General features: G+C 47.4%; 1 protein-coding gene across 3 annotated transcripts in view; it reads left to right on the top strand.

The window, feature by feature from the left end:
* Window positions 1–4,135: 4,135 nt before the first annotated feature.
* The window catches only part of MACROD2 (mono-ADP ribosylhydrolase 2), an 888,004-nt gene continuing 882,394 nt past the window's right edge, over window positions 4,136–9,745 (top strand). The window contains exons 1-2 of one of the 3 annotated variants that reach the window (XM_075147699.1): window positions 4,136–4,443; window positions 9,079–9,177. In XM_075147699.1, coding sequence (XP_075003800.1) covers window positions 4,398–4,443; window positions 9,079–9,177 — 145 coding nt within the window. In that variant the 5' untranslated portion in view covers window positions 4,136–4,397. Of the gene's footprint in view, window positions 4,444–9,078; window positions 9,196–9,745 lie in introns of all 3 variants that reach the window. The other 2 variants (XM_075147698.1, XM_075147696.1) reach the window with 2 other exon arrangements.

Raw genomic sequence — 9,745 nt, 5'->3', positions numbered from 1 at the left:
TTCGCACCACATTTGATACTTCTGGTCACCTCTCTCGATAGGTTCTCTCAAAGATTGCTGTCTTTGACTGCCACGCTTCCATCCTAGTGCTTCTGCTTTTTCATTTCTGGCCATTGCGCTGGTGGTTTTTGTGTAGACTTGTCCTCCGTTCTTCTCCATCAGCATCTCCTGGGATTTCAGTTCATGCTCACCCTATGTCTTTGCTGTAAATCTAGTGTCATCCTTGAACAATCTCATCCATTTACATGGACAGTGTAAGTGTCTGCCTAGAGGCAGAAGTTAATTACTGTATTGTGTGTCATACAAATTAGTAGTGTGCCTAAGCATCACTCCACTTTTAGGACGCTATCTGTTGGGAGACATTCCTTGCTTGGTAACAATGGGCAAATTTTCCACTTTAGGCTAAATCTCTGATCAGCGATGTTATGAAAAAGAAAATAAAATGTATTTATATTTAATGTTATGCCCCTGTGCCTGCTAGTCTGTTGCAGGAAGAAAAAGACATAGTCTGTATTCTGTTGCCTGCGTTCCTTAGAGTTCATTGCAGTGTGCTAGTGTCGCAAATGAGTGGAACGCACCTCGCTCAAAAGAGAGAAGCAGCAATATGCTTTATTGAGGTAAAATAATAATTTGACAGAGTTCAATGAATTCGATGGAATTTAACAAAGTTTAACAGGGGTTTGCCAAGGTTCAGTAAGTCTGATGACAAGGCTCACCTTATTAATTACTGCATGGAAGAACCATACAAAGGAAAATTGAGTTAGAATCGAGTCAGATTGATTCACACAGAGACTGGAGACGCAAAGGGTAAGGAAGAGCCTCCCGTTGAGTCACGAGGTTCAGAGTGGACCTCCCTGCTTTCTAAACTCCCTATGGAGCCTAGGTGCGGCTAGGATCAATCTTAGTCTCAGACTTGGACAACAGTTTATGTCTAATGGAATTATCTATACAAAGTCTATGATAATTAATATCGAGTAGCTACGTGGATTAGTAATGTTTCATTACTATTAATTCAGCATGCTATCAGTCACTTACCAAAGATCTGCTGTTGGTAAAAGGTCTCTCTGCCTCGAGGGGCAACCTTGAGGGGTGTCCCAGCTCAAGGGGAGATCACTGCCATGCAGCCACGCTGCCTCCAGGGAGAGCTCAAAGAAGGCTTGCTTAGGCTGTCATATTTATAGGATAAAGTGGTCGGCTTGTCGTCAAATTACACGCGATGGGAAAGGTATGCATGAGACTCCTACCCACAGCTTTCTTTGTTCCTTGATAAATGAGTCTTGGAAAAGCCACCCGCTATTCATGTGTTGATCGCACGATCGGTGTTCCAAGCTCACATGCATCGATGCTCACTGTGTCACTTTGCTCCTCTGTGGGTTTTCAGAGAGCAGGTTGAAGCTAGAGGAGTTCTTGGCCCGGCTACGGCTCAGGCCTTTACCTCCTTTGGAGCCCAATTTGGTTAAGGGGTCGGGCGCATCCGTCGCAGTTAGTCTGCTGCCAGCATCCAGGCAGCAGGATTATTATTCTCGTCGTGTGGACGTTTTCTTTCCTCCGCTGACTGAGAGCCACAAACTTGTCAGAGAGAAAGTCTGATATATTTGTACTTTTGTCCCTTTAAAATTCATTCATGGCAGGCGGCTCATGTAGTCAACCAGGGAAAAACATCTTTCTTTACAAAGAAATTAGGTGTGTTCCCCAAACAGCATTTCTAACAGCCGATTTCCCATATATTATTCTAGCTCTGGCTGTGGGAATTGCATGCTTGCAGACAGCTGTGGAATGATTATTCATGTTTCATATTTACAAAGCTTGAACATTTTGTTCCCTTTCAGGAACAGTGTGGAAGACCTAGCCCAAGTTAGCTGGGAAATGACATACAATTTTACTTAACCTGGAGGATCGGTGATCTTTGGAAGGTTTAAGGCCCCCGGAATCAACAAGTGTAAGAAGCAAAGGACGGGTCATGCTCATATTGAAGTCAGTGACATAATTTCTTACTGCTTCAGTGGAATCAATTGTTCCACCAGCAACTGAGGGGGGGGAAAAGTAAAACACAATAGTAATTTTCTTATTAGAATTAGAACATTTGAACATTTCTATTTTTGAGTTGAAGAAAGTTTTACTCCCACCTTTTATCTGGTCTTCCGTTTTGGTGCTGGTGTAAACATCAGGCTGTATTATTTTTTCCCGTTTATATATGTACATACTTTTTTTACATATTTTCCAAAATTATGGCTATTGTAGCAGCTTTTACAAATGAAACTGAAAAATGCGTACAGATGCCCTTTACAGGAAGAGAGTGAAGCTTTCTCTCTCTTCCCTTCTGGTCCAATAAACATTGATTTGTAAAATGTGGAACAGATCCCACAGGACACCAGAATATTCAGTAGCTTGGTAAATATGCAGTGATCTAGGATACGGGTTCAAATATTTGCTCCACATCACACAAGCAAGCCTGATTTAAACTAAGATCTCTTTTTTTAATGTTGGTTTACCTCTTGGCTTCTCTCTCATTTTTATTATGAAGATGAGAAAACTGTGCTTGGGCTACCAAAGCACATCACCTGGGCAAAGTGTAGAAATCAAGTAAAGATAGAAGATGGTAATACACTCTTAGGAGCTGATCTAATCGGAATATTAAAATATGCTTTGTAACGAGGAACCTTAGTCTGATTTTTAACTGGTTAAAAGGCAAACTCTGAGTGCTCCCTCAAATCAGTGTGATAAGACTCAGGATTTTGCTGTAAGGAATTGTACCGTGACCTAAGATTAATGGTGATAGTAGAGGCGCTAACGTGTTTGTTTATCAGAAACTATGAGAAAAGTTGAAACGTTGCTACGTTGTGCCTCACCTTTCTTTGTTGCAGGTCAAGCGAAAGAGTGTATCACCAAAGCAAAGCCTGTTCTTGACCAGAAGGTGTACATAAGATACTCTCTATATGATTTAGCTGAGATGGTACGTTTTTCATGTGGAGAGGTGTGGACACCGTCCTATGCTTGACTTCAACCAGACATCTACATCCCCCCGTGAACTATTCGTTATAGGTAAAGCTGTGTTGGTTCATAAGCGTTGCGCGACAGACGAAGGCTGGGAGGATGGCCTTTGTCCCCCAGCCCCTCCTAACTCCTGCGAAGCTCCCAGTTAAGCACCCGTCAGCACCCACCGTGTTCCAGGGCCAAATCCCTTCCCCTGCACGAGGAAGGGCCTTTACCTCCATATGGACACAACGGAAGCCAGAAGCCAGGAGGATCCATACAGCTGCGGGGAAGCTTCTATATTTATTTATTTAATCTACGGAAGTTCGTGTGTTTATTTAGACAAGGAAAAAATTAATCTCAGTAAGGAGTGCGGGAAATGGCGAGTGAAGGAGGCTCCCTGACCTCCGGTCCCCAGGCGGACTGGGGTGGCTGGTGAGCGGTGTTCTTCACCGCAGCGGTGCGGGGAGATCAAGCCGTGCACACGGAGCAGAGCCCCCCGCTCCCTGTAACGGCAGCCCGGCAGCTACGGCTACAGCACCGATTTTTAAACCGACCGTGGCCGCTGATTCCACCCCGTCCCGGCGGCGATAGCGCCGGCTCCGCTTCCAGTCGCGCTGCGGCGTCGGCGCCCCCCACGCGCGACAGCGGAGCCCCGGGAGACGATCGCGGGAGGGAGCGCTCGGTCAGCCGGGAAGGGCCCGGCCCGCAGGCCGCGGCCCCGCCGGGCCCCGACGCCGTCGCTTAGCAACGGCTCCCGCCCTCCCGGCCAATCGGCGGCGCGCTCGGTAACGGCCGGCAACCCGGAAGGAGAGGGCGCTCTGCCCCGCCCCCGCGGAGGAGGCGGGGCGGGGGGCGGTGTCGGCGGGCGGGGCGGGAAGGGGCCGGGGCGAAGGGGGGGGGCGCCCCCCCGCTCGCTCCCCGCGGGGGCACCGAGCGCGGCGCTGCCGCCACCGCCGCGCAGAGCGGCCACTGTCGCACCCAAGCACCCACCACAGCTGCCCGCCCCGACGGCCACACACCTCCCCCCCCCCCTACACGCAACCCAGCGCGGCCGTCCGCCCCGCCGCCGCGCTCAGGGCCCTCCTGGCCGGTGCGTCCGCCGGGCCCGGTCCGGCGGCGGCGGCAGCGGCAGCGGGCGGAGGAGGGGGCTACTGAGCGGCGTCTGCCGGAGCCAACGGGCGGCGGGGAGGGGGGCGGGCGCTGCGGGGGTGTCGGGTTAGAGCGAGGCGTGACCCAGCTGACGGGCGCCGTGCGGAGCCGGGCGGCGGGCGCGGAGCCGAAGCCGGCGGGGAGCAGCAGCAGTAGGAGCGGCAGACAGCGGCGCACGGCGTCGGTAGCGGTCGGCTCTGGCGCGGCGTCTCATCCACCCCCTCGTGAGCCTGGGGAACCTGCAGCTCAAAGCCGCCGCCAGCCACACCACCATGTACCCCGGCAACAAGCGGAAAAAGCTCTGGCGGGAGGAGAAAGGTATTACCGCCCTTCCCGCCGCCCCGCTGCCGGGCCCGGGCCCGCTTCTCCCGCCTTTACCTCACGCTGACCCACGAGGGGGGTTCGGGGATCGTCCCGTCCCCTCAGAGCCACCGCCTCGCCGGGGGGTGCCCAGCGGCGCTTCCCGCCGCCCGGGGCTGAGGTGACGGGGTGGGGGAGGGGGTGTGCTCCGTGCTCTCTTGCCCCCAGGGTCTCCCGCTTGAAACACCCTAAAATTGCGCACACCCGGCCCCCCCACCCCCCCCTCGCCTCTCGGCAGCCTGCCGAGAGGCGGGGGGGGGCGGCGGACCCCCGGGTGTGCGGGATTTGGGAGTGTCTCCCCCCACCTCGGTTATCGCTGACTAACTTTGCCCGTGAGGAGAGGGCCCTGGGGCTGAGGGGAGCGGGGCGGGGAACAGCCTCTCTCCTGAGGGCTTCCCGCCCCCAAGTCACCTTGTGGAAGTATTTCGGGCCGAAAAGTTAGGCACATGCCGTCAAAACCTGCCTTTTTTTTTTTTTTTTTTTTTTTTTTTCATTTTAATGCGTATGTTTTCTACGGAAAATACGGTTTATTGGTAGCGCTGGTGTAACGCAGTGCGTTTAGCTTCTAGTGTTGATCAGCCGGGGTGAAATATTTGGGGTATGGGGGCTCTCAAAGCGCACCCCCCCCCCCATAAGAAATATTTATTCTTTTTATTTATTTTAAGGACCCACACCCTGTGTGGTCTCAGTTTGTAAAACCCCACTGACAAACTCCAGGGCATGAAAACCGTGGGACAAGCATTTTATGCAGACCTTACCAGTTTGATACTTTATATTGATCACGTGGAGAGCAATGTAAAAATTAAGAGGTATTCACACGGTGGAAGTATAATATTTACACTGGCTTTTTGCCTGGTGTGTTTACAAATAATCGAGAAATACACAAGGAGGAGAGGAAGAAAATCAAAAACACACCAGCGGGTCACATTTTATGTTTTCTTTCTTGTCTTCCATCACCCCTATGACTGCGTGTGTGTTTCAAGCCAAGAAGGCAGAAGACTAATTCGAAGGACAGGATTCATTCTTTTTGATTGTGGCAGAAATCAAGTGCACATTTCTAAGGACAAATTGTTAAAGCACAAATAAATTGATTTCTCTGTAGGTTAGCTGCTCCTGTCAAACTCTTCTCAAAGGAAGTGAGTTTTGTTGCATGCTTCTTTCTTTCAAAACTGTCTTACAAAGCATGTTTCTGTAGTTAAAGTGAGGCAACAAATTTCTGCCAGACATCTAAGTTTCTGTTTCCAGCAGAGAAGATATAGTTAAATCTTTGCAGGCATTGCTTACGTGTGATCATCTATAACTGACTTTCCCTGTGCAAGTCCTTAATGCTGTATGTCATTACCTTCACAAAATGCTGGTTTTGTGCTGCGGGCAGATGGGGAAAGGTTTCTGGTAGGCTCTGGTGTGTGTTCATGTTACTCCCACTTGTCTCTTCCAGCTTTGCTGCTGTCTGTGCGAATTCATAGCCTGGCATGTGAACTCGAACCCTCGGTAAGGAGGGTCGAGTGGAGGGGCTGGAGGGTAAGCTGGAAACCTGAGATGAAGGCAGGCTTTTGTTGTCCTAGTCAGCTGTGAGGGTGGTGGTCTCCATCAGTACGGTGATGTTACTGAATGCAAACCAGAGCTCACGACTGCTGGTGAGATTTTTCTATCCAGGGAAGCATGTTTGTGAGTGCTAGCTGGCCGGAACTCGGTGTCTCTTTGCCTAGTGAGAACGAACAGCATTTGCCAGTCTTCTGCTCCGGTAACTGCTTTCCAGCACCATGCTGATGATGCTGGCCTTGGGTATTTTGAGTGAGGAGAGCAGAAAAAACTTGCACATTTATTGTTGGCATTGCTCTTCAGCTTGTAGCCCTGTGTGACTGTTCTTACCAGCTATCCTCTTTACTAGAGAGGAAAACTGTAGAAGCCCAACTTCTTTCCTTCCTACCCAGCCTGTACTTTTGAAATCAAATCTCCTGTTAGGTCTGCATTTGCCGTTCCCAGGTACTCCTGCCCCCTGAAAAGCTAGCTGTGCTTGCCGGTTCTGCTCTTCCCATGAAGCTCTGAGTGCAATCGTTCTCAGCCTTTTATATTCTGAAGGACTTTCTTTTTAAAAAGAAAAAGCACTGACTGCTAAGTATTGAGTTCAAACCCACTGACAATACACTTGCTCTTCTTAATTACTTTCTTGGTAATTAAGGGTTCGTCCACGTTCTCCCAGGGTGGATCTTGCTTGAGGACAGCTGAAACGGAGTAGGAGCGGGACTGGAGTTGATTTCAGAGTCTTAGACACAGGACTGGTATGCCCGCAAACTTTCAAAGACACTTCATAAAGCTACATGCAGAAAACTGTACTTGCAGCTGAGGCTGTTGGAAGCATCTTCCAGGAGGTTTGTGTATAATTAAGAGTCAGTTTAAATTCTCACTGCTGACTCGCAAGAGCAAAGTTTTATAAAACCTTCCTATAGAGAGGAACTTGTGTTTTGAAGGCACCGAACTGGCTCTGTAACCTCTTCAGCAAAAGGCAGTCAAACTTTCTCTGCTTGTCAGTCCCTCAAAGCTGATGCGCAGAGACACGCACTCTCTCAGGTTTGCCTTTCTGTGGTACTTCTAACGTCCACATTAAATACTTGGTGTTTTGTATGCTTGAAGATCAAGTAGTGGAATTAAGTGCATATCTGTTGTGCATAATGGCGATCCTAATCACATTAGCTTTACTTTTGCATTTGTAAATATCCAATGAAGATACCAAGCCTGAATAATGGGAGAGAAATTTTTTTGTCAACTAAAGAAATCAGTAATACTGTCAAAAATATCAAAATAAACTTACTTTGATAAGGGAGTCTGTGCTCAAAACCTGCCTTTGGTTGTTGGTCTGTGCTGATTGCAGCTGATTGCAGCCTGCATAATTAGGAAACTTTCTTTTGAAAAAGAAAAAACAAACAAACAAAAAAACGCCCCGAAAAACCACCAACCCAAAACCCAGTGAAAGTGATTTTTCTTTCTTTTTTTGATCTGAGAAGCAGTTTCCATGTTGAACTTGCTCACTGCTCCTTCAACTTGATATAAAAATACTCTTTTCATGTCCATCTAGTCCTCTGTGCCAAAGGCAAATAACATGAGTCTAGCCCTCTCCTACACCCCTAAAAGCTCTTGAATCATCAAAGAGCATTTACTACTGATTAATGTGTCAAGAAAAACTATTAGGATGGTAATAGTGGGACAGTGCCACTTGTAAAAACACACCCAGAAACTTGATTAGCGTATGGGCGTCTTGATATGCTCTACAGTCCATTCCCCGCCCCCCTTTTGGAAGGGGAAAAGCTCTGCATCTTGTGCTGAACTAATATGAAGCATTGATGAGGTGGGGAGGGAGAAGAGGATGTGGCTGCAAAAATCAGGTACAGGGTCTTGCTGAAGCGCCGGGTTTGTTTACAGTGTTGGGTTGTTCGGAGGTTTTTTTTCTTATCTTAGCACTTAGTCCATTTATAGCGAGGTCTGAAGAAGAGTGAAGTTGGCAGTAGCCGTCATTATTGTACAATCTTTGAGACTTCTACTTTTCACTAAATGTCTGAAAAAAGACATGGTGACTTTCTCAGGAGAAAACAACCATCCATATGTGTTTTAGAGTTGGTAACCAAGTGTGTCATCTTAATGCTCAAATAAAAATCTCTAATGCTTAACCCACGCCGTTCACTTTAAATGCAGGTTCTGTTTTGCAGCATTTTAAATCCAGCAGATGCAGTTCATGCTGGTCCTGGTCTGCTTTTCAGAAACGTGTTTAGCCCGTGGATGGCAGTGGCTTTTCCTGGAGCTTGGGATTATGTTCAAAGTTTGTCAAACTTACGTACTTGTATTACTTACTCGTGGTTATCTAACAGATACCCTAGTATTTTCTACAGCTACTGACTTTTGGCCCAAAATGGGATTAAATGCCACTGGATGTGTCTAAAGCAAATGACAGCGGTTTTCTCATGCTGAAAATTACATTGTTTGCAGAACAGAAAAACCAACCAAACAAAAATGCTTTTCTTATCACCACAGCCATCTAGAAAGTGACATAACATTTGCTTTAGCTCTGATTTCTTTTGTAATGTAGTAGCACGTTGTTAATTTTGTGCCATGTTCCTGCCTTTACTTGCTGGCATTGGTAAACTCTTTTCTGTGAAAATGTTTCAATTTTGATCTTCCTAATGTTTTAAAGTTCTGATTTACAAATGCAGAACCTAAAGAATAGACTTCAACACCTGAAAACTTTCTATAAAACAACAATTCCGTACTTAATAAACTTGTTAGTTCTCCGATCCTTGAATTAAAGTGGCAGGAAGAAGAGGCACAGTAGCGATGGGGGGAGGAAGTCTGGACAGTTGAGAGAGCGGTGAAGAGGCATTTCTTTTTGCTGAACTGGGATATCCAGAAATAGGCGCATGCAGTTGTTTAGATGCATTGTGTTTAGCTCCTATTACTTGTAACTCAGTGAATCACCTGTGCTTGGTTCTCTCAAATGGGATTTAATTGCATCAAGGATACTGAATTGGTCCCTACTTGGCCAAGGTGCAAGAATATATGAAAGCTTGCAAAACTTTTTTTTTTTCTCTTTCCCTTAAACAGAGCGTTTGCTGAAGATGACCTTGGAAGAAAGACGCAAAGAGTACTTAAGGGGTTATGTTGCATTGAAAAATATTCCAACATGGATGGAAGACTTAAAAAGTAAGAGCGAAAGTGATGGTAAGTAAATCAGGGGAAACTTTTTAAATATAGGCCGTTCTGTTTTCTCAGTCTGAAGTTACTTTTAGGAGGGCCAAGACTTACAACCCATGTTGTTGCTAACAGTGGCAGCCAGCATGGGGACAAGAGCACTTTGGGGTTGGGGGTGGGGGGAAACCCCAACAAAGTTTCTTAAACCCTCATTGGTGTCCACTAATTCTGCAAGTATCCCCAGAGAGAGTCATAACAACACTGATACCCTTAAGTGTGTAAAATAGCTGTTTTTGTATGAGTCTTACTTTCCAGATACTCCACCGGTCAGCCGTGCCTAATGAACTTCGTGAGCATAACGGTGTGGGGAATCTGGGCAAAATAGTGTTGTTCTTGTAGGTGGCTGAAAAGCAGAGGGGAATTGTGCAAGTTGTGTTGTTTTCTCTAGAAGTGGGAGAAGATTGGATTTGAAGCCTCTCTTGAACACAGCATTTTTTACTCATGGTCCTGCCTACTTTCTTGGGCTAAGGAACATCAGCCTGGCCTGGATTAACTCCTTCTCTTAGCGTGTGCAGTGTTA

This window comes from Calonectris borealis, chromosome 3, assembly GCF_964195595.1.
Source record: "Calonectris borealis chromosome 3, bCalBor7.hap1.2, whole genome shotgun sequence".
Taxonomy (NCBI): Eukaryota; Metazoa; Chordata; class Aves; order Procellariiformes; family Procellariidae; genus Calonectris; species Calonectris borealis.
Note: the sequence above shows the minus strand (reverse complement) of the source record. Positions and strands in the feature narration are given on the sequence as shown.